The 25,465-nt window shown below is 42.6% G+C and overlaps 1 protein-coding gene across 4 annotated transcripts in view; it reads right to left on the reverse strand.

The window, feature by feature from the left end:
• Window positions 1-25,465, reverse strand: part of rasgrp3 (RAS guanyl releasing protein 3 (calcium and DAG-regulated)) — a 37,907-nt gene that overhangs the window by 3,281 nt on the left and 9,161 nt on the right. For 3 of the 4 annotated variants that reach the window (XM_066696813.1, XM_066696809.1, XM_066696810.1), the window contains exons 2-16: window positions 11,463-11,640; window positions 11,105-11,207; window positions 10,353-10,415; window positions 9,650-9,781; window positions 8,785-8,932; window positions 8,286-8,459; window positions 7,501-7,617; window positions 6,538-6,813; window positions 6,037-6,117; window positions 5,546-5,659; window positions 5,064-5,179; window positions 3,766-3,913; window positions 3,130-3,166; window positions 1,738-1,884; window positions 959-1,338 (exon numbers count right to left, since the gene is read on the reverse strand). In XM_066696813.1, the coding sequence (XP_066552910.1) occupies window positions 959-1,338; window positions 1,738-1,884; window positions 3,130-3,166; window positions 3,766-3,913; window positions 5,064-5,179; window positions 5,546-5,659; window positions 6,037-6,117; window positions 6,538-6,813; window positions 7,501-7,617; window positions 8,286-8,459; window positions 8,785-8,932; window positions 9,650-9,781; window positions 10,353-10,415; window positions 11,105-11,207; window positions 11,463-11,532 (2,106 nt within the window). In that variant the 5' untranslated portion in view covers window positions 11,533-11,640. Of the gene's footprint in view, window positions 1-958; window positions 1,339-1,737; window positions 1,885-3,129; window positions 3,167-3,765; window positions 3,914-5,063; window positions 5,180-5,545; window positions 5,660-6,036; window positions 6,118-6,537; window positions 6,814-7,500; window positions 7,618-8,285; window positions 8,460-8,784; window positions 8,933-9,649; window positions 9,782-10,352; window positions 10,416-11,104; window positions 11,208-11,462; window positions 11,641-19,785; window positions 19,964-25,465 lie in introns of those variants that run through there. The other variant, XM_066696812.1, reaches the window with a different exon arrangement.

Raw genomic sequence — 25,465 nt, forward strand, 5'->3', positions numbered from 1 at the left:
TCATGAAGATATGTTTTCTATGCAAATTCAGTTACAAATGTCTGGGTGTAAATCAGTAGGAAGTCAACAGGCGTTTGTGCTTGTGTACTTTTTACAATTAACACATATTCATACAAATTAGCACAGATAAATATGCACTGCAACCAAACTGCAAGGACACTTTTTTTGTATTTATCCCCAGACAGCTGTGCCTCAATAGAATATATTTTCATCAATGAAAATATTTTATCTTTTGTATGCAACCCATTTAAAATAAGTGCTTTCACGGTTTCCGTTCCATTCGTCTATATTAGCTTTCAGTTGCTCTAAAAGAGTGACCTGTGTTTTTACATCCTTATGTGACTGGAGTCCTTGAATTTGCACACCCACCGCTGATGCCAATAACAAGATTAGAGATACATCTGTCACAAGCCTTGAGTCTCAGATGAAGGCAAAACTATACACAACTGTATCAAAGACAACTTAATACCAAGAGAGACTAGATATTGGAGGATGCTGTATCCATGGTTTTACCATCAGTGATTATTTCCAGGACTTGATCTTGGTGGTTGTTGTTTTAAATATCCAGTAAGTCTTTCCTGCAGTCTGGGGGAAGTCCTCTTATGAGGTGAACACTCGTGGCAGTGAGTGAAACTAGACCAGAACAGAACAGAACTACTGAAGATACATCGCAGCCTCTCAATCATAGCAAGCTTTAATAGAACTTGCCTTTCTCAGTAATATAAATATAATTTTATTTTAAGGCATAAAGATATTCGTGCAATTTTTCATCTAGACCATTTATGATCTTTTAGGTAGATGGTGTGCATGCGTGTATACATTGTGCAGAACAAACTCCTGTCCTTCTCACTGTAAATGGTCCCGGGAAAAGGATTTGTTGAAAAGAGACTCCTGGGATGAAGCAGGTTGAAAGTCCACAATCCCTCCCTTCCCAGTTCCTCCCCACCACCCCCGGTACCTCGGAGGAGTCCTGCTTTTCCTCATCAGCTCCCAGGCCGTTGTGCTCCAGCCCTCGGCCACCGTCATCCGTCTGCTCCTGGGAGTCGACTCTGGCCTGTGGCCCCGGCTTGTCGTTCTCCCAGCGGGCGAAACCCTTGCTCTTGGAGCTCTTGCTGTGCAGCTTGTATCTCATCTTGGGGAAGGTGTGGGAGCCCCCGTCGCCTGCCCCCCAGCTGTGCTCGTGCCACAGCGGCTCGGTCTGGGTGGCCTGGCTGGTGGTGGCTCGCTGGAGGCGCACGGAGATCTTCCGGGCCGTGCCGGTCATCAGCGTGATGGACTGGCCCTCCAGGTTCTGGCTGCTGGGCATCACGCGGGGGAACTCAAACACCTCGTCCTGGGCTGAGAGAGGACGGGGCAAATCACTGAGTGCTTGGGCTGAGCTGCATGTACCTCACAGTACAACGATGGCTGCGCAGAATAGAACTGATCCAATCCGGCAAGATTGTATTATAATACAGTGATACAAGAGTGATGGTGAGGTTGTAGACAGAAGCTGTAGAGGTTTGCACAAAAAGGTGTCTTCTAAATGCATTAATAATGATACAGACTGACAGAGAAGATTAATTTTTCCAAAGAGCAAAAGAGTTCTTTTTTTACTTTTACTTGCATTTAGCATATTCACATAAGCTGGAATATGGATATATACAGTACTTATGTATACTAACACTTAAAAAAAAAAAAAAGATGTAAAAACGAGAGCAGAATGAGAGTGTATGTGCACGGGAGGCTGTGTCTCACCCGCACACGGCAGCGCTGGGCTACTGGGCAGGGAGCTGTGGCTGCAGGAGCCGGTGGACACGCTGCCAAGGGAGGGGGCCCGGGGCAACTTCCTGCACGCCAACACCAGCAGCTCCTTGCACTGCTTGTGGCAGTTCACCCCGCAGTCTACAACACAGACACACACAGGGTGAAACACGTGTCTCTGCAACTGTCTTTGTCATGAGCTATTCATATTGTGCCCAGCTAGCAGGTTTGAGAGGTTATGCAATGAAGTTCTAAAGGAGAGATAATTTAAGTGAGTAATAACAGGTGTCAATTAAGCAAATGAAGAACCAGGATCAACATTTTCAGATGACAGATCGCTCAAATATACTCCATTTCCTTTTGAATTCTTCATTACAGGGCATTGTTTTTAAATAAAACCCTAATATCGCAGTGGGTTTAATTTAAAGCAGGAGATTTAGCAGCTCAGACACGGTTTAACCAGAGCTTTTCAGGCACCAGAAACACAGGGTTGTCTTTATTCCCGCAGTGTAAGGAGCCCTTCAGCAGATGGCTCAGCTCTCTGGTGTATTTATTCAGCTTCTCTGCCGACCAGCCTGATTTGGCCCGATCTTATGTCATGTTTGTTTTCACCATCAACACACAGCTCAGTGATCTCAGCCCCACCTTTGATCTGCTGACAAAAAAAGCATGTCCGCTCCATTTGCCTAATTACAACCGAAGTGCAATTATAAGGTCAGTTTTCTCTAATTTGTCGGATTTATTAACACCATAAAACACTTCAGTGCAGACTCCAGTGGAGGCAGTGATAATTCTGGGCCACCCCTCCCTGCCACATTCCTGTGGCTATAACCGAACTGTGATGAACGGCCTAGGCAATCTGGTCAGCATAGCATAGTGTGTGCAGAGTAAGGAGTAATCATCTGTTTGAATCATCACGTATTAGGAATGTATAAACTGACTTATCAAATTATGATCTCCTACAGGAATTTATTGGGCCTATGTGAGACTTTTATTTATGAAGCAGCAGCACCTAACACAATTGCATAGTCCTACATGAGAAGAAGAAAAATAAACACTTTCTGTTCAGCATGATTAATCAGGCTGGGTGTGAACAATTTACTTTGGGTGTGTTTTGGAACAAGCACAAAAAGATACTAGCAGTGCCTCCTACAGAGCGTATCTGTTAATTCTTATGTTATTAATAGCAAATACAGATACCTAATACAGAGCACATTGATCAAATGCACAGTACACTTCCATGAAATGCATAGCTTGCAGAGATTACTGCAGGGGATAAGGGATTGTTTATTCCAATTCATTCTAGAATATGCTGGGCTATTCTGGAACCCCCTCTATCTCTCTCTCTCTCCTTGTGGGAACAGTTACTAAGGCGCAGACTCTTACCTTTGCATTTATATCCTTGCTTGATTATACCCCAGAGCTGCAAGAGAGAGAGAGAGAGAGAGAGAGAGAGGGGTGGTAGGGGGGTGAGGGAGGAAAAGACAAAAGAATGTCACAGAATAGTAGTAAGGAAAACCGGAAGGAAAGTGATGTCATGCAGGCGGAAACAGTTGGGGCTGCTGCAGCGTAAACAGGATACAGCTCCTCTCAACACCCTTCCTGAGCACGGGCGGGCAGGGGCAGCGCCGCTAGGGGAACGGCCCGCATCACACTTAAAGCCCCTCTCTGCCCGTAACTCGCCCGAGTGTTGCCCCCAATTCCTGCTCTGGCCCTGAGTTCAGATGAAGCTGAATGGACGCTATGTATAGATTGATGCTGTTAAAGAAGCATTTCTGGTGATGGCCACACAATACTACGTCAACCAAAAGCATCTGAGATGAGTCTGTATATAGGTTAGAAAATGTGACTGTGCTATGAACACGTTATTACCCTCACTGTTAACATCTACGTCGCTATTCCAAGACATTTGAGAACTCCACAACATCAACCAACTGACAATTACGAACTCTTCCCAGTGTCAACAGGCGCGCACGGCACTGTTGCGGAGTCTGATAGCGTTACAAAGGCCGCAGTACGTACAAATCCGGCGCAGTGCTCACAGAAGGTGGGTTTGAGATACGTCATCTCCTGGAAGTTGTGAACGAAGCCGGGACCCATCTTATACTGCAGCAGAGAGTTGGCCCTCAAGAAGTAGGCGATCATCTCATCTTTGCTGATCAGACCGTCCCTGTGGAAATGGAGGTTCGTGCCGTCACTCCTCAGTAATGGCCACACATGGGATAGAAGAACGCAGAATGCTCTTTTGTTACCTGTTTTGTTTCCATACATTTTCTCATTTAAAAAGTCATAAACGTCATGTTTATGTTCTTAACGATCTCTGGGAGCAAAGTAACAGCTGGAAACAATGTAGCCTAAAAGGATTTCCGTGATGCACATTGTGCCCGTAAGGTGGAGGGGAGAATTGCTGTGGATCAACTCATTGGAAGTAACACGATGGGAATACAAGTTCGCAGCAATTACATCTTGATGAGCATCTTAAATCCAACGGACAAAACAATAGAGAAATGCACTAAAATCATAGGCCGTAATGGTATTAATATTAAACCTGGAGCTACAAGACATATTTCCTGAGTCACGAAACAATTTAAGTAACTAAAATACAATTTGAACACTCCAGTTACCAGCACAGCCCCCCCAGCCACAGGACACTGAGATTATTGTGGGTGTAAAGGACACAGCTTGTCTAAACTTCACCACCTCCTTACAGCAGGATTTTAAACCTCAATAATACGGAGAAAACTATTGGAAATAATAGTAAAAAAAAAAATGTAGATTTCCTATTTATAAATAATGCAAGGCAAATGAGCTCAAGTGATTTAGGGAGCTTCTAAACACAAACTAGCTCTGAATGTTCTTGGCCCTGTAGGCGCTTTCAAAAATATGCCAACCATTCCCCTTCGTAACCTGTGGGAATTTAGGTTGAATAGTTGATGAATAGTGATAAATCTCTGGCTCACAATTATACTGTAAATTTGACAGCAACTTTCTGTGTAATCCCTCCTTCAGTGTGGAGTTAAATGTGCATTATTCCCTGCATTATCTACTTTCCTGTCCCCGCCCTGTGTACGCGTATTTGTGTTTCAAAACCATCTTCAGTACAAAAGAGCCTTGGAAATATGACTAAACAGGACTAGGACTAGAAATAGGACTAAACAGATTATTTTAAAACATATTATTTGTCTTGCCCGAGGACATATGACACACAGAATATGTCTTCTCACATAACAGCTTTCTTGTGACATGCCTCTCTTCCCGGCTGCGCTGCACATGTTTTTTTTAACAGCAATTATTTTAATTAAGAGACAGTGGACACTCACTGATCCTTGTCCAGCACACAGAAGGAGTCCAGGAAGGGGAAATTGGCAGCAATGCTTTCGAAATCCTCTTGAGAGATATAGCCATCGTGGTCATGGTCATAGTTCCTAAATACAGACTTCCCAAAAGAAAAGAAAAGTCAGTGTAAGAGAAACGGAAGAGAATAAATAAACGCCAGCTCATGAGTCATGGAGACTTTGTTGTCATATTTGTTGGCATACTTTGTTACTTATTAATATGGTGAATTGTATAGATCTTCAGTTGGCTGCTGACAAAACAATTAAAAGATTTACTGTACTTAAAAAAATACGCTAAATTGTCAAGCATATTGCAGCTGGAACATCTGACAGTCTAGTTTTAAAAAAGCATGAGAGACCAAGCAAATAATCATAGTCATGTTTTGGTTGCCCTTTTCAAGAGATCCACATAATTAATCTTTTTAAGTTTCAGTCCTTCCCACAATGGACAACGAAGTGCTGCTTACATCCACGACTTTCCTGATGTGCTTGTTGATAACAGTAGGGTCAGGCTTGGTGGTCACCCCTGATGCCCAGTCCAGTGGGGCCACAGGCTTGTTTGGCGTGGTGGGAGAGGTCGGCTGCAGGGGCGAGGTGAAACATGGACAGCGTTTAAGAAAGCCCAAATGATTCAGGGAGCATCTAAACACAAACTGGCTGTGCATGTTCTTTGCCCTGTCGGCACTTTCAAAGATATGCCAGCCATTCCCCTTCTTAACAGTGGGAATTTAGGTTGTTTAGGTTTCAGGAGTTACAGAGAATGTGGTAAAGAGCAACAACAAGAAAACAGAGATGTATAAGATTTATTATTACATAAAACCAAAAACAAAAGATTGATGCTTTCCAAATGTTTGTTTGTTTTCAGCTGTCATTTATAGTAACCTGCAACAAGTTCAATTCTCAGTAATGATGAGCCATGACCATCCCAGGTTCACTCTACCTGGACGGAGACACTCACCAGGGATTTGGGGTTGCGGGGCTCACGGAGCAAGGAGAGCTCGTAAATCTCGTCTTCAGTGTAATAGAGATCTAGAGAAAGCTAAGGAGATTAAATGCACTGTAGAATTGCTCTCTCTGCAGCAGTGGTTGTTGTTTCAAAGCCATGACAGAAGCAGCATCATAAAAAAAATTCAGGACTAATGGCGAGACCGTGGATTGGGATGGAAAACCACGTACGCTTGAAAGTGGCCTCTGTTAATAACGTCTGACATTGCTTTACGAATATAATTAGCACTTGTGCAGTTAACCTTAATCAGAGGTAGAAGAAAACATCCCTGGGCAGGTGTGTGCGTGAGGACTGCAGGGCCTTTCAGTTATGACAAATAGACCTTCCTAATCAGTCAGTATGTATTTTTGTACCGTTTATGAATACGAATGCCTCGCTGGATTACAATATAAGCTTATGATGGTGGCTTAAAAGGTAAAAAATCGTTACAAAGTTCCAGATGAAATGGCTTACTGTCAGCAGGTAGATTAGGTCCATGTTGGGTTCAACTTGTGCCGTGGCGCTCTGTAGCGACACCAGCTCGCTGAAGGTGCCGTAGAGCTGCTGCATTTTCACAATGTTCACTTTGTTCTCGTCCACCCAGTCGGGGAAGACCACGTGCACAGCTATCAAGTCCTTCAAGTGAACCCCCAGAATGGGGATCTTGAAGCCGTCACATTCGGCAAACGCTTTCCGGTAGTTACAGTAGTTGCCATTGGAGGAGACCAGCTCTGTCATCTCATCCCAAATCTGTGACGGAAAATAAATAGAAGGAAGAAAGAAAGAAAGAAAGAAAGAAAGAAAGAAAGAAAGAAAGAAAATAATACGAGAAAGTAACAGTGACTAAATGGGACTTATTGCAGAGCTCTTCATAAAATCCCTGAACAACACGATCACAACGACCTTCCGAAAATAACCCGCATGATGCACAAAACTCTGAAGGCCTCAGTCTGTTCATCCTTCCTTCTTTCCAGAACTATAAAACTACTAACGTTTCAAGGATGCTGTTCGGCACAAGACTTGCTACGCATGACGGGGCGCACACAGCACATGAAAAGTGATATATGTATATATATGACAGAAGATTCATCCGCATCTTTGCATGAACAGAACAATGGCAACTGTGAAGAAAATCCACTCATAACAGATTCAATCATTAATCATAAGAAGATGCCAACAGGAGACAATGCAAAATGTCCATATGAACTACGGTGTGGTTTTTAAACAGAGGAAGCAGCACATGTGTGGAAAATAAATTAGTCTATCCAAGGGAATAAAATACACCTACTAGCATTAATAGTCTATATAGCCTATAAATTATAAACATAAAAAACGAATCTCTAATAAGGGTAAGTGGGGAGGAAGAGCAGGGATAGGATGTGTCGGATTGAAAAGAGAAAGAATAATATTTATCTTGCATCGGCCTGGCATGCTCACCTTTGTGACCTCGGGCGAGAGGTGTGAGTGCGTCTCCTTCAGCCGGGAGATGGAGCTGTGGCTCAGTCCGCCCACCACGGCCATCAGGGTGTTGAAGTTCTGCAGGTGCAGGAGGTTCTGCGGGAGAATCAGCGCAACATGGAGAGTCAAGACCGTGGCCTGCGTTACTGAGCCCCAGCGCCGTGGCACGAGACAGTACCACACGTCTGGATCAAACCTGCGTTTGAGAGTAGCTCAGCCATGCTATCGGGCTTTTATTTTATCCATCATGAATCTGTTTGTGAATTATATGCTCACTTGTAAAATATGTGTATTAAACAAATACAATGATAAAATATTTTCGCAATGTTTCTGGGGAAATAAATATATTTTAGATCAGAAGAAATGGATTCAGAATACAGCTTTATTTAAGAAAGTGCTACAAATGTGAATAAACTGCTCAACTGACAGTCGGTCTTAAACAATACTCTGTGAGAGAGCTGCCTGCTCTATTCTTATGGATATCAGCCTCCTACTGAAACCGAGGACCCAATTAACATATCCTTTATCAATCTATTAAGAAAGGTGCAGAAATAAGTAAAATGTACCTTTTAATTGTGGACGTATTTGTATTGAAGACGTAGCACAGTGCCGTACAGATACAATAAGATTAATTCAAATGCTTTGGTTTCACTTTTGATTGTAGTTCCCCTTACCCTCCATCCATAAACTAACTTGTCCTGTCATTTACCACAGTGAAAAGTATAAAATAATGTGTTTGAAGGCTCCTATGCCGGGCCTGGTACCTGCGCCACATTGATGAACTTGGTGATGACCTCGGCACGGTGCTGGGCCGTCAGCTTGCTCAGCACCATCAGCTGCACCCATTGGGACACGCCGTTGAAGAGTGCGATGGAGCGCTCCAGGGTGGGGTTGTCCACCAGGCAGCCATGGGTCACATAGCTCTGGTAGTCAGTGAACTGCGGCCAGACAGGGAGATGGCATTATTACAGCCCATACAGAGCTCTCCTGCCCAGCCTAGTGGAGTGAAATCAAGCCCTACTAAAGATATCTCGATAAGTCAACCAATGTGAAACTGTAACTCTGGCTAAATGTCATCTCGACACTGTAGGTTGAGAGCAAAATGGGAAAGCAACGCAGTCAGTGCTGCAAGTAGTAAGTCAGGGGAATGGAATATAATTCATTCAAAATAATGCATGTTAGAGTGCTCAACTGGGACTATAAAGATAAGGAAACAAGCCGCACTGTGACCACATGAGAGATTATTACTCTGTAGGGTCTTACCGAAATCCTCCTGAAAGACTTGTACTCCAGGAAGGTGAGGTGCTCAGCCAGCTCCATGGGCTCCAAGTGGTCGAAGAGAAGTGATGCCTTTCCTTTCTTGGACTGCTTTTTCCTCTGAGTCACCCTCCGCATCCAGTCATATGACGGGCTGCAACAACAAGGGGGTTTTGTGGCGTTATGTAGGAGAGCACTGTTTGCCTCTTACTTTGCATTCCCAAACTGTTGTTGTTGTTCTCGCACAATCTCCTCTTTAAATAACGGGAGCACCCTCGACAAGTATCTTGCTTTCAGATTTGATGGCATTGAGGCGAAAGCTCAGAAGTCCACAGGGTCACACAGTGGACCTCTGCAGATCAGCTAGTGGTTGATTATCACCAAATAGTACTTTACTGCGAGGGCAACTGACAATTATTATCCGTTGGAAATATTTGTTTTAAACAAATGTTCACACAAAATGAGAAATCCCTTTACATAACCCTTACTTAACCCAATAAGCTCATCTGTGGAAAGTCTGAGAGAAATATAACACGTCTGTTGAGATAAACCAGCATCAGAAACACCCACACCAGATCTTACCAGATGTGCCGTTTCAAAGCCCCCATACAAACATATTTTAATCAACCACTTCTGAACTCAAGAGAAAATGAACAGGTAAATCACTCTTCCTTTACCAAATGGCTTTGTCATCTGATACAATGTGGGAACTTGGCTCATCATCAGATCATATGGCCACATTCCTAAAGCGTAACGCAGTAATGGGAGCGCAAAACTATTTAAATCCTTATTTGTGTTTCTCAACTCCCCCCTTGGGCACTGAAGCACAAAGCAGGACAGTGTGTGGGGGCGCGGCGGGCAGGCCTCTTACATGGTGGAGATGTCGATGAGTTTGAAGTGCTCGTCACAGCCCAGCTGGGCGGCCACATCCCGGAACTCCTCGGTCAGCCGGATCAGGCCCAGGTCAAGGTTAAACTCTGCGGGGAACTCCACTATCCAGTACCTGGGTCAGGAGGGACACCAATGGGGCGGTCAGACACTCCGCAGAAGCAGAATATTTAGTTTACCTCCTGGACTTGTTCACAGCCACACAGAGCTGGTTATGTCGAGGACGGTGGGGTGGAGGTTTGGAGGGGGAGGCTAACAGTGGTGCTATTTTCAGTTCTATTATGATTAAAGTGTCGAGGGCCAAATTACCTTGGAGGTATAGCTGCCAAAACTGATTTACATAATTGCGTATGTAGTCAGCACAGAGAAAGAAGAATGCCTTCTTACATGGAATGAAAGCTAAGAGATGCCTGTGGTTTCTACTGTGTAAATCGCAGGTCATGAGACAACTGAATCACACATTTCTTTCACCCGATAAGTAAACTAAAACGGACATGAAAAGATCCACCTTGGATTTGCCTTCAGTTTCTCCAAGCAGCCCAGGGCCCCTTCGATTACATTGTTCCCATAGCACCTGATTTTTAGTATGGCACCAGAGATAGCCTCTCCACATTTACTATAATTAACAAAAAGCCAGTGAGATGTATCATATCTGAATTCACACAAAGAGCATACAAGGAGCTTACCTCATGAAGTAGCAAATCTTGAGTCTTGTCGTCTGGCAGTCTTCACCTTCACAGTCCCGGTACGTTTAAAATGTTAAGAAAATGTAATTGTTGTTTCAAAGTTTAAATATGTGTAGCAAATTTACCAACAATGCACTTTGCATAAATAAAAGCAGCCAGATAGGGATCCCAAGGGGTACGGTCTTCACGGACAGGAGTTGGATATATGGATATATTCTGGGGGAAGAAGAAATGCAAAATAGAGGAGTGTTGGTTTTTCTTTATCTTTCCCTTTTCTTTCTGTAAGACAAGTACAGTGTAATAGTATAATAGTGTCTTTGTGTTCAGTCACATGCGAGGCCTGTTCCTGGTGAGAGCTTTTATTCCCCAGAGAACAGGATGAGGCTGGGACAGGGCTTCTGCATTCCTGATGGGCAACAGAAACTGATACACAGCCATTTGAGGAATTCAGCACCTGACAGGTTTTGCCGTTTGAGGAAACAGAATAGGGAGAAGGTTATACGGAAGTTTTGCCCGGGCTATTTGTGCTCATCAGCAGTTGTTTCGTTCTGACATGGTTCCCAGATATGTTAACCTCCCATCGTCCCTCTTTAATGCAGGCACTGTGAACACTGGGGCAGTGTTATGTGGTTTGACAGTTATTACAGTTATAAATATAGGTTATAGTAGAGAGAATGGTATGGTCGTGGGTATGGTGGATATAGAAGCAATCAATCAACGGACGCATCAATTGATAGCACTTTGAAGGATATATCAACAGCAGTTTCCCAGCCAGTTCAGTGGAAGTGACATACCAGCGATGCATTAACAGCATGACACGTGGTAAATGATTACTTTCCAACTCCCCGTTGTCGTCTGCAGGGAAACACAATATGCCGTAAGTTCTGACGTAGGATACACACAAACTGACCTTAATGCTCTCAATGAAGCAAACAAAATTCTGTGTTTTAAAGATACATAATCACACGTAATTAATGTATTTCTTGATTGTATGGAAGAAAAGGTTCATTTAGACATCAGATCACTGTGGAATAATTGTGGTCTTAGGTTCTAAACCCAAACTGGGTGGACTCAAAGGGTTTTTTTGGGGCGGCCAGCGGCTACACTCACCGAATGCCCCTATGCAGGCCTCCAACAGCTTGTCCAGTGTGGCTGCTTTCCCCAGAGTTGATGATCCCATGGTCTTCAAGTGACTGTCAAAGAGACTGGTTCATTTTTTTCGAGCGGAAGAACACATCTCCTCATGGGGGGAGATTAATGACACGAAGGAGAGCTTCTCAAGAACACCCTGTAATGGGGAAACAGAAAACTACCCTCAGCTGTGGTGCGTGCAAAAAGGTGACTACTGGTAGGTTTCAGAATGCATGGAAAACAACCGACAAAAACCCTCTGCCCAGCGATGAAGAATGGTTTAACCCAGATAAACCCACCATATGCAATGCTCTGGGGGAAAGCCACTTTATTGTTCAAATGCATGGCTTTGGTGGCAAGTCTCTCAGTAATGGTATGAATGTTCTTGTGTAAATAGCTTGGCTCCTTTTTAATTCAAAATAAATTAATAGTTACATGTTTATACTAGTATGGAATACTAACACAGAATAATGAAAGCATTGGGCTCTGAATGTGATATCAGCTCATGTTAATCTTTGTGATTGTGATTATCAGTATTATTAAATTTGGCTAGTGTTTTGTGTAATGTATTTTGTGAATTAAGTCAGTGACCCTACCAATGAGAATTGGAGTTGTCGCCAGTCATGGTTCAAGGCTACTATGGAAGAAAACAATCAGATATATTATTGCCAAGGCTTCTGGCATAGTCATTTGTTTTTGCAATAAGCAAGGACTTTCACTGAAGGTATCATGTAGGACATACTTGAAGATATATTTTTGTTGAATTAAATGACATAAAGATCTGACTGGTGTATCAGATCCTAGCTTAGAGTTTCACTTCCTGGTGAAACCACAAAGGAGGTACAGAAGTCTCTTACAAGAAAAGCAAGTTGAAAACCCAGTCCTGGAATGTGTGAATCGGTGTCAATTCCCCCCAGGAATATTTAATAGGTTTGGTTTATTATACTGTACCATCTCACACCATTGAACATTATGCACAACCATGTTAGTATCTTTTTCACAAGATTATGATGTTAATGCATTTAAAACCCCATTCATTCCACATACTGCATCTCAGGGTGTCCATGGGTTTAAACGAACTCCCAGTCAGTTCTGTAATAGATTGGTGTCTCTGCTGCCAAGCTAACAGAGCCCAGACTGTTTTTGCTTTCCAGACTGTGTCCGTCTTGGGATATGATGACCCAGATTTGATTTCAACTCACTGGCATCAGTACAAACTGAAACGTTCAGACATATAAAACCTTTCTGCAAAACTTCAAATCCAAAGTAGTCCCATTGAACATGTATATTTATCTCTATCTATCCATGTAATTATCTACCTATTTATTAATCAGGAACACGGAAATGGGATGGTCTCGGGGGAAGACTAGAATTCATAGACCTGCCATTTTGCTTTCTTACTGATCTCTTACATCACTGGTCTCCCCTATTCTCTTACCCCTAGCTGCATCATCTAGGTGGCAAGATTTCTGTCTAGAATGGAATAAGAGGTTAATCTGTCAAATCGAACAGCCAACTCATTGTCAGCAACTACGTGGGATTTAAGAGGAGTGAGGAAGGTTCGATGTCTCTTTTTCGGCATCCGTATTTCAGTATCAGAGCCTAGCAACATCCATTAACTCTCTCTCCCAGGCCCAGGGAACCATGAGGGGAATCATCTGTAGCCCATCTGAGCTCTCAGGCGATAAGTAACTGGCTCCTTTCTTCCTCGAGGAGCTGAGCTGAACATGGACCTCGGCCTCTGAGCCCTTCAGCTGTGAGACTCTCTGACTTGAACTCGGCGCACAAGTGAGTCACTCCACAAACAAAGCAGGAAGTCATAGTGTGATTCCACCTCTCTCAAGAGAAGACTATGATAGAGGAAGTGCTCTGGTCATGGTTTGAAATGTAACTCTGGATCTTAAATAAGAGGAATTCATATATATATATATATATATATATATATATATATATATATATATATATATATATATATATACACACATACATACACGCACACACACACACACGCATGCTACCGGTCAAAAGTTTTAGAACATCTCTTATTCTTATTGAACGCAGTTACGCAGTTTAATAGATAAAAAAAGCAGGTCAAAACAACCTAACTAAAAACTAAAGAAATAAGTGCATATCAGATTTTTTTTTAAATGGCAAAAAAAATATTAAACTGCCATAACCTGGATGCATCTGATGATACAAAGTAACTATAATTACATTAACACATATACATATATGAGAGAGAGAGAGAGAGAGAGAGATACATCATGTATTGAAATTGAAACAAAACAAGGAAGAGTCATGCTTTGTTTTTTTTTCAAATATAAAAAATATTCCCTATAGAAAGGCACTGCAATTCAATTATGGGTCCTTATGCAATTGGGTTACGTAAACAGCAACCACAACAAGACCTTGATGATGCACCAGAGTACACGGCCCCCAAAGACAGACATCAAGTGGAAGGGATTTTAATTTGCTGTTTGCACTAGCCTGACAGGAGCATCGCGGGCTGAATAACAGGGTTCTGTTCTGGCAAATATTTGAGAGGGTCAGATGACCACTGGACTTAAAGCTGAATAAGGCTTGCAATTGATTATTTTTCATATAAAACATAACTATTACAACCAGCAGCTGGAAAATGTGTCCTCCCAATTGGTTATTAATGGTGATGGCTGTTTTGTATAACCCAGTAATGTGTCCTATTGCGGTTCGGACACCATGTCACACTTAACGCTGTAATTGATTCTGCGGTGCTTTGTGAGAGTGACATTGGTGTTCCTCCAGAAAGCAATTAAATGTTAAAAGTCTGAATCACAGATGATGTAGTAGTAACTGAAGCCTTGCCTACATTGTATTTTACAAGCCACTGTCCCCTGTTGGCATAAAACAGATTAAAAAGGATCCATTGGTGAAAAGACCACTGATGTGAAAAGCACAGCCCGTGGTGTTGAACCAGTATCATATTAAAGAATGACAGAAGTGGAACAATGTTGATGGCCTTGTTATGGCCACTGAGACACTGAGAACTGCTGTGAAACATAATTAAGTCTCAGATATTCCCCACAAAACAACATTTGAACAGCATTAGCATGTGTGAGAGATCTGTCACCTGCAGCTTTCTGACTGGTCAGCGACACATTTTCAATTCACCCACCCTTGTGCAGTGATTGAACTTTTCACCCCACAGTTCCCTGCAGTCCAGGCTTGCATTGATATACATGTCCAGGAGGTTGAAATCTTATGCAGCCCCACCGACTTCAGCCAAACACAGCCCAATCTAATTCAGGGCATCACACCCGTGGGCAAGTGGTGTTCCCACTGCCTGCCCAAACCCATTAATCACAACTCCACACACGGGCGACAGGAAAATAATGTCCCGTAACTGCATAACAGCCCGACCTGTGGCGATACAATATACACCGAGAAGCATTTTTTTATTATTCTAACACAATTTCAGTTTATTCATCGCATGACCATCACACTAAGCAATACCTTCAAACTGTTTAGTTTTTGTCTTCCCAAGAAGTAAACCGCATATTGAAGCTATAAGGTGTCACAAATATGTTATAATTTGAATTGTATTATTTGTCCACAAACACAATCTTAGCACGGGAAAAAATACTGTATCAACACCACTCTCAGTCACTGCATTATTTTAATTTGATGCAAATTTAAAAAGCATGATTCTGTATTATTATTACTATTGTTACATTGGCTACTAGCAGACTAGTACAATTATATACACTAAATTGTATGTGTTTGATTTCTCTAAGAATCTACATAAAGTGTGAGAAGTCTGTATTCCTCCCTACAGAAATCTGTGAACGATAAAAAGGGATTATAAGATAAATTATTTCATCATTCCTCAGCCTTTATCGCCCCGTGTGTCCGTCTGGAGAGGTCCCAGCTGTTGCCTGCAGCCCGTGGAATCTGAGCATCTGTTTGAAACTTATATCCCGGAACGGTGCATCTGGAATAGACTGAACCAAGATACTTTTTTTTTTTTTAAAGGGGGGACATGAATTAACACTGGTTTAAATCACACTGCAGCTGTTAAGCAAGCATGTCTACGTGGAGTTCTGCACCTCCTTCGATTCCAACTTGCCCTGTGACCGATCACATCATTATATGGACCGTGATAGTAAAAGGAACTAGTGTTCTCCCGAACGCAGCACTTATCTCAACCACAATCATTTCTAATTTGACAAGTTCACTCCAGTGTCTATCTAGAGTCATCAGGGCTCGTCTTGGGATTATCACACCAAAACACAGGCCGGCTTCTACTCGCAAAATAAAAAGGCAAACTCAAAGGATTAGTTCGTGAAAACTAAGGCAACCGTATAACAGTTGTGGAGAAAATAAAGAGCTTTACATTGTACTTAATGCTTTGATGCCAATATGCACGATAAGCAGTTTATGATTTCAAGATTATATTGCTGCTGGTAATGTCAGACTCGGTTTAGTACACGAAACATGAAACATGCAAACAAACAATATGCTGGCCTCTGTGCTTAACTGTCCTACATAAGGCATGGCAGCAAAGCCTTTCAGCAGAACAAACACTGTCAAATCACAGTCCATGTTGTATAAGTAGCATAAACCTACACCTACAATTATAATAGTATTACTGAATATTGAGGTGCAAAGGCGATATTTTACAGTATTTTGTAAGTGACATGCAGTGGAAAGACGGAGGTGCATTGTTCTCCTGACCCCGTCCTCCTCTCGGCACCCCGACTCTCAGCCCTGGGCTTTGCGGGGCTGTTTCTCATACAGACATCTGTCCTGCAAGGGCTCTGCTGACATCACCAATGTCATGTCACTGCTGCCTCAGGCAACCAGCCCCATCACGAGTCACCTTTCATTTCATGCAGATGACAAGAACCATCCCAAAGTGCTCAATAAAGTCATGTTTAGGAAGGGCACAAATCACCAACGGGCTGATATACAAAAGCCCAAGTCAAATTCAAATACAGAGAGGCACCTACAGTAGAGGATTAAACTGCAAAGGCATCCCGTTCAGCCTTGATTTACGGTTGTTTTTGCCACAGTTGATAATATGATAATCTTACAGAGAAAACCATGACATAGCAGATTATTGGCATTGTGCACCATCCCCCCTGTCAACTAAGCCATCAATCCAGGACTGGTTCATCTCTATGTAAGCGGAGACAGCTGAGCAGTGGGAACATGATCAGTCCACAAACAAACCAACAACAATGCTTGATGTTGTTAGTGGCTTCAGCCACGAAGAGACACAGAACAGACTGTGAGCGCCAACTGATTTCAAAGGCAGTCTCTCCTACTGCTTCATCTCATGCGCTCACCCCCTTCTCCTGCAGCCAAAACATTTCAGTGGAAATCTCTAACAAGTTTGGACAAAGACACGTTAATTTATATTAATTGGAGTAATTCAGTTACTTCCACAAGGTTTCTGTTGAGCTGTGAGCTGAGCATCATGGTGCCCAGGGATTACCTGGGGGTAGCATGTCCCTAGAGAAGTCCTCACTTTGGAACTGAGCATCACTCAAAGACAAAAACACAAAGCTCAGATGGTCCGGTCCTTATGCACCTTATATTGACTTTTATAATTACTACATTAAAATGCCACTGCTTTATCTTTATTCTACACAACCAGTTATCAATGCAGAAAGGGTAAAGTGTGTGTAAAGGATAAACGTCACACACACTATGGGTCGGTACATAATGGGGCTGTGTGTACTCGCCACACAGAGATATCAACCAGTGTTCAAACACAGGGCCCAAGCGCTGTCGTTTGTATGAGATTTATGCCGAAAGTCCGGGCTGTGGGGGAGAGAGGCCGGGGGCTGCTGCAGTGCACACTAGCTCTGCTTAAGCACAAACATACCATGCTGCAGCCCCCTCTCCGCTGCCCACCTCAAACCTACATTTCTCCCTCCTGTTTTGCCCTTAGTATAAAAACAACACATAGTTCTACCTTCTCATTTCTCACACACAGAGCTCAGCTCAGCTTAGCACTAACCAGATTTCAGATTATATATTTCCATATGCAGCTATGTTTTACTCTTTGCCCCAAAAAATCCCAAAGCTGTTTCTGCATGTAACGGTGCAATATTGTGCTGAACTGTGCCTGCAGCCCCCAAAGCCCTTTGCACGCAGATCCTCAGAAGTCACTTGACCACTACGTGGACATTTCAAGCAACAGTTATCATGAGCACTGCCCGACTCGCCATTGTATCCATACAGTTCAGGTCTGTACGACTGTCATTCTTAGAGTTTTCTGGTAGGAGTTTAAACAAGAGGAAATACCATCATAAAGCAAGCTTCCTAGGTTCACGCTGTTTCTCCCTGCTACTTATTCAGTAACTGTTGCACAAAGCAAACAGTTCTGTAATTAAACACACCAGAGTAGTTTTTGCAAAATAATTCATACTGTGCTTAAAGCTGAACTATCGCAGTCCCTCAAATAATTTGGTTTATACTCATCTGTTATGCGGAGTGTATAAGTAAAGTACAAAATACAGTGCAGAGTTACATCCCTAATGTGTGCAGTGATTGGTTGAGGCATAATTATCAGTATTAGCATTTTTAATGCTCAATTCAACTCAATTTGTTAATGTTGTAAATAACACCTGATTAAAATGTAAATGTCTGAAGGCCACTTTAAAATCTCAGTGTCCCAGTGAACCCAGAGCCATACGGTCACACTACCAGTGAACATAATTATAACCCGAGTTGCTCTGGGGAAGACAAATCCCATGCTCTTGTAGAAGTAGTCTGTTCTGCTATCCTGTAAGTGTTGAAAAAGTTTACACTTTTACGTTTTAAAAAGTTACTAAAAAGCAACTTTTAAAGCATATCAAATAATAGTGGATGTCAAACTCGGGCATGGGTGCTCTCTCAGTGTATCAGGAAGTGTCGTGTCATAACGTCCTGGAAAAACTACAAAACGATCGGATTTGTCTTCGCCGCGGCAACCTGAGTAATTTTTTCGCATTTGACGGTCTTACGCCATGATAGTAATTATAGTTTCCATAGACAACATGAAGTGTTTCTGTGTCCACGGCTGTGGGAAAAACAGTGAAGATGATGTTATTTGTTACTCCTTTCCATCAACAGAAGAGATTAACTGTGGAAATTGTGCAAGTAAACAATCCCACATTAAAAAAGGGGGGGATCACTTTGACCACAGTGATATCACTTGAATCATACCACACACCTACGCTGGTTTGTATGAACAGACTAGTGCACAGTAATGTATGTCACCATGTGTATTGTATTAATGTATTAATCTTAACTTTCTTATTCCAGTACTATCTTCATGAAGCAATTTCTTTGGTCTTTTGTAAAAACAAGGGTCTTTTAAAATAAACACTCCAGTCTGAGGTGACTCTGCCACCTACAAAAATAAAATAAAATAAATTGTATGACCATAATGATCATAATTATTGCTTTTATATATATTTGCTTATATTTTGTTAAAAACATTTACATCAGTAGGTGCCCAAAGACAAAACATCCGGTCCTTCTGTAGTTTTTCCGCTATCCAGGAAGTTATGACATGACACATCCTGAAATACTGAGAGCACAAGTGCCAGAGTTTTATATCTGCCATTAATTGGTAAGTTTTCAAGATAACATTGTTTGTATGCAAGAATTGAACCGGAATAGAGGTATTCATCTTACTTATACTCTAGAGCAACACGTAAGACACATAAAACTGATTACACTTTAAACATTCACTGTATGTGACAGGCACAGAAACTTCACTTACTATGGATGCACAGTCTCCTCTAGAGTAAAACTTCCAATGACCCTCTCTCAGTGTCTTCATGTTTCCTGGATATATTGGCACATACTGTTTCTGCAGTTCAGTGAAGCTTGATCCTGTATTACATCAGCTCAGATCTCTGAATATCCCAGTTAACATCTATCCTTTAATAATAATAATAATAATAATAGGAAGAATAAATTCAACAATCACAGTGCTATATCTATATTAATATCAATATATGAATCATTCCTGCACATACGTGGCACCTTACATTACTAGGCACCGGACTGTACTGGACTGTGGGATCACACTGCTTTATTTGTAAACACACTAAAGCCCAGAACAGGCTGGAACAGGCTGCCTGGGACAAGCATGTGATCTTACGGTAAAAACTCCAGGAGAAGCAAAACAAAAACAAACAAGTAAACACACTCACTCTCGCACACACACACACACACAAGGGACAACTATCCACCACTGTGGCAAAGAGACACATCAACAACAAAACAGCAAACCCAAAGTGAAGAGAGGTAGAAGCAACATGCAAACCTGCAGTGCAGATGGGAGCCGGCGTCCTGCCCTGTGGACGCTCACAACACACACGATGCAGAGCCAGCGCTGGTGCTGCTGCTCACGGCTCCGGCATGATGTGAGCCGCAGCTGCCTCCGCACAGCCTGCTCTGTGCGTCTTAACTAGTCACATGCACCTCCTCTGATCAGACTCACAGACCTGCCCAGAGGTCAGCAGCACTCTGAAGTGCCTTATTCTAACACTGAGACTGGGAGACTGTGCCTCTTCCCACAGTCAGATAAAGAAACAAAAGAAACCACACACACACAAAAATAAGTATAAAATAGGGGCTTGGTCTGGGCAGGCGAGGAGAGAGGTGGTGGGGCAGGGATTGAGCAGAAGTGGTACAAGGTGGGGGTGCTTATCTCTTTCCAATGTCTAGGTTTGATTCTAACCACCACTTACGCGAGTCCTACTCATTTAGTTAGTAGGCATCCTACTCTTACTGGTCACTTATTGTTATTGCTCCACGAGAATCTCATGGCCGGGATAATCGTATCGAGATGGTGGACAAGACCCATGATCCTCAAGCTGTGGGCTTCAAGGCATTCAAGACAGAAAACAGGAGACACTTCTTCACACAGAGAGGCGTCACAATCTGAACAAACTCCCCAGCGATGTGGCTGAAGCTGAAAATTTGGGAACATTTGAAAATAGACTAGATAGCATCCTTGGTTCACTTAGTTCTTAATGGACACCAAACGAGCACGATGGGTCGAATGGCCTCCTCTCGATTGGACACTTTCTTATGTTCTTATGGTCTTATGTGAGGAGAGCCCCAGAGCCGAGCAGAAACAAGCAACACACGTCCACAGGGGAAGATTCTCCGTCCCTTTTCTCTTTACCAGAAACGCTCCACACTGAGTCCATTAACCGCATTCCTTATCAGTAGCCTTCTGCGTTCAATCATATCTCACCGCACAAGCGCACATATTGGTATGTGAGTGAGACTGCCAAGAGCTGCAGCCTGCAATGCAGGGGTGTTTGTTGGTGATGAAATTCATGTCCAGTTTCATTCCACATTTTAGTACATAAATATGCATTTCTTTTTTGTTGCAGTTGCTTTGGTGCAGAGATACTCAGCTGCGGTTCTGGATTTCTCTCATATAATCATCTCAATCTGCGGCCACTGTGTAGCTGGCTCTGGACAGATCACATGACGGAGTGACCTCCCAACTCTGGACAGTGTCACTGGCCCTGTTGGGACCTGCTCTATTTAAGCTGATGTCATTCTAAGCCATCGCATTAATGTCCTCCCCTGTTTTCCCCATACATAATTATTTAAAACAATTATCAGTTACTAATCTGCATGTTTATGCCGTAATCTGAATGCATTACTTCTAACTAAAATTTGAATGCAGATATTTGGCTAAAGGAGAAGATCTTTAGATAAAAAATGTTGTGAAATGCTGTCTGCCTGTGCTAATATAATACACAGTCATTGTCTACTGATAACACTGTCTATAAATGAGGTGGACTCAAATCCTGATATACGGTTTGATACCAGTATAGTGTGAATGATCTCAATTATGAACACCCACTGAGCGCCATCTCACTCCCTCTATGAGAATTCACTTGCCTTTTTGTTGAGCTCATGAGGTGAGACGAGGTGTGTTTTCGTGGTGGGGTGGACACTGCCGCTGTGAGGGTGCAGCGACACCAGGGGGTGCTGCCCACCGACAGTACAATCATGACGTCATTGACATTTTTAATTATCCGTTGCTTCATCAGTTTGTTTGTGTATTTTGCAGGGAGTCGTGTAATAAACACACACCAACCGCACACGAATCACGCTCACATACGATCAGAAAAAAAATAGCCTAATTATATTTCTGCACAATGTGTCTGCGAGAAGAGGGTTAGCCGACCCCAAACATGCACTCAACAATCACACCTCAGCACAAAAGTAAGGTATCTTTCGTTTCCCTAATACACAACACTGAAGGCTAAAACGCAGCCATTTACACACTCAACCCAATCCGAATGTGCCATTTACTAAACAAAAACACTCGTTGAAAAAGAACAACAACTGCTCTCTGCTAAAGGCTCAGCACCTGCTTCTGTGATGTCATTTGTGTTGTCGTCGATGTTGTTGATTGTCTCCTCACAGTTAGTAGTGTTTTAGTAAAACGATTGGAGAAAACGGCAGATTTTTTGCGTCTGCCATTTTCTATTTTGCCAGCTCTGCGCTTGCTCTCTCACTCCAGCAACCACGGCGCTGATTGGCTGTTGTTAAACTGAACAGGCTACGCATGGTCTTCCCTCCACAAATCACGATAAAGTATTATTCTGCCCGCCCCTTTCCCTGCCGTTTCAACCAATCACACCAGTCTCTTGGTCAGCGATGTATTTAGAAAAATCGTATGTATTGCGATCCTCATCACTGCGTAAAGAACCAGCAGAGGGCACTGCAGCCCCCTCAAACCCCATTCCCGCGCCTATGTAGATGCACCCTCTCCTCCAGGGCTGACCACATTATACATACATGCATGCATACATAGATACGATATATCTATATTAGATCTTTTAATGTATTACCTGATTACTATTTTCAAAATTCCTTATCCCCCTACACCCCAGGACGTTATTATGATTGTCCATTTTCAATCACAGCCTCTCTAATTATATAAAAGCCCACAGGACTGATGGCAAGAAGGGCTTCTTCAAGAATGTGAGAAAGCTGTGCAGCTGGAAATTGCTGTGACTAATGAATAGTTTCAAAATCCTCTTACCGTTTTTCAGCTTTCTGTCATTCTGCTTCTCTCACACACCTGCAGTACAAATGCACTTACAAGTTTTATTTCTTAAACCTGTCACTGTGTGCCCCATGTTATAAAAATGCTACTGATCAAAGCATTGCATGTCTGTTTGTTGCAGAGCCCATTAAATAGGGGCGCTGGGAAAAGTGTGCATGCTCTTCAGGAAAAGCCTGCAGACTTTTTTCTGTCCCACTTGTTTGTATGGAGTAGTCTGGAACCCAGGCTTCTGTCTGGCGTGGAACCCAGAGGCCCTTACTGAGCTGGGCTGCAGCGCGTGCAGTGCCCTGTCTAATCAGGCATCATCACAGAGAATCAATGATGCGCTAAGAGTAGAACCAGGTACAAAGCATGCCTACGGTAAAGCGTATGCAGTATGGATGCAAAGAATTGAGACAAGAGCTTTTTGTGTGCAAGGGATCGAAATCAATAAATCAATCACTGTTCTATTAACTCATGCTTCTGAAATGTCACGGGCGGTGATTCACACTGCAGTGATTCTCTCGTATGCATTTATAGACTCGCTAATTAAAGGTACAGAGATGAAATCTGAAGCAGAATAAGCTCTTGTATTTATTTGCATATGCAGGGAACTTTTGAGAGAGAAAAACTGCTCTCCTAATCACCAGAATACAATGCATGTCCTGCATCAGATTGAGTGGACAAGGTTTCCAAGAAAAACACACAATAAAGAACTAAGGCAACGCGTGTGGTTATCTGTCCGTTATTCCTATGCTGTGAACTTAGGAAAATGAAAATGAAATCACTTCCATACCAATCAAACTGTTTGACACAGAGGCGTCCCATTTGTAGGTTAATTTATAAGGCCTTCAAAAGCTTGTGGTTCAAGTTCCAGTTTGTTTTACTGGAAATGCAGTTTATAACACACACACAGACACAAAGCTCAGTGCTACTTCAGTCAAGCACCTGGATAAGATTACCTGCTGGCTATACTCCCAAACACTGTATTTAGAGAACATAAATCATTATTGTAGGGCTTATCTTTCAGTAAGTGAGACATTTGTATGCCTCAGACCCATTATCACTGGTAACGGTTTTCGCACTTGAAATTAATATACATGTATGTCAAATACACATTCAAAAATGGTGGGGTGGGGGGAGGACAAAGAAAACAAGAGCACAGTGAAAGCTTCAAAATGGCAAACTGTCAAACTGGCACGGGTTCCACCTTTGTGTTCCATTAGAAAAACAATAACAGAATTCCATACTTTTTATTGTTGTTATTAAATAATATTATGCAGGAATTGAAATAATCCCGCCGACTACCTGGTTCCTGAGTTTAATTATCCTTCTTTTGTTTTCCGTCACAAAATATTTTCTTGTTTCAAACACTGTTGGTTCTCTTTCCACATTACACAGCGACAGTGTGTGCCAGCTGTATATTTTCACATATATGTTTTTTTTTATCTTACGGATGTCAGGTTGGGAGGGATCCCTTTCTGACTCCCCGATGAGATGGGTACGTTTTGGGCTCCGTTTGGAAAGATTTTCACCAGTGTAAATGGCATTTTGAAATCGGCAGCAAGAAAAACAAAACAACAAACATCTCTAATGAAAAGCCATACCTCTAAGCAATGTGTGCACTGCATGAGCTCATACAACTTCAGTTATGCAAATTAAAACAGTGGAAAGGTGCCAATGTTTTAATAAGTGTTTCATATGGGACTAATGGTAAGGCATTCTAAGTACAGCATGTCTGAGTACATTTCCGCCAATGTTTTCATGCTTAAGCTATGTGCATTCCTATTAGCCTCACTAAATATTCCACTCTCAGCAGCAGCATCTGAATTCCATTATGTGCATCAAGTCCGGAGTGGGTAGATTGCAGGCTGTAATGTAAGACACAGCATAATTGTGACAGCGTTAATGCTAATAGAATGTACATTAAGTGTAACCACAGGCGAGAAAACTATTCCAGGTTTTTCAAGGCGTCTGCTTTAACCAGGCCAGAAACGTTTCTGTTCACCTAAACTACATTCTAGCGTTTGCTCAACATATTATAATACACTTGAAGGTAATGGATACCTTTCGCATTATGAAAAACAACACACTAATCCACCTCACGTGTCTTGTGGTCAAAGTCAACACGGCAGTGAAGATTACTCCTGCGCTGCCCAGTGTGCGTGATGCCCGCACACACACACACACACACACACACACACTTGGGCCAAAGTAGCTAAAGAAAGCTCTCTGGAATTGAGAATGGATGCTTGAAATGTATATACTGTTGTAAAAAGGGAGGAGGAAGGTATAGAAACCTTTAAAATTTAACAGCACAAGGTGGTGAGCGGTAACGGCTGCGGACAGTTCACCCCAGGAGAGATGCATCCTGTCTTTAATATTGTATGTATTTTTTATCTTATTTATTATAACATGTGCGTTGGTTTTCTTACTGGGTATATTGTGAGGTATTTGAAAAACAAAGCAAAACAACAATAGGAAATACATGTCAAAATAAAGCACTGTAACAGACACAGATGGGACATCTCTGGTATTACCTGCCTTTGTTCTTATATTTGAATTGTTTTCTATTTATAAAAACAATAAGAGTTCTGTCTCTCTGGGGTATTGGGGGGATGGGGGGGCGGTATTCTTATGGGCGTATGCCACTGACTCCAAACACTCTGGTGCCATGGCATCTTTAAGACCATCCCATCTCGTCTTCTCTCCTACAACAAGCGGGCTGCAACTATCCCACCAAAGGAAGTGGTTTGGAACATCAGGTCCAGAGCAAAGACTGCCCCCTACTGATATTCCTCGAGGTGCTCCCCACCAGCTGCCCAGCCAAGCCCCGTATACCTGCCAAGACCAGAGCTCAAGAGCCAGCGCCTGCGTGTAGACCTTCAGCAAGTTTCCAGGGCAGCCACATAGCCCAACATGG

This window comes from Amia ocellicauda, chromosome 23, assembly GCF_036373705.1.
Source record: "Amia ocellicauda isolate fAmiCal2 chromosome 23, fAmiCal2.hap1, whole genome shotgun sequence".
NCBI classification, from domain to species: Eukaryota; Metazoa; Chordata; class Actinopteri; order Amiiformes; family Amiidae; genus Amia; species Amia ocellicauda.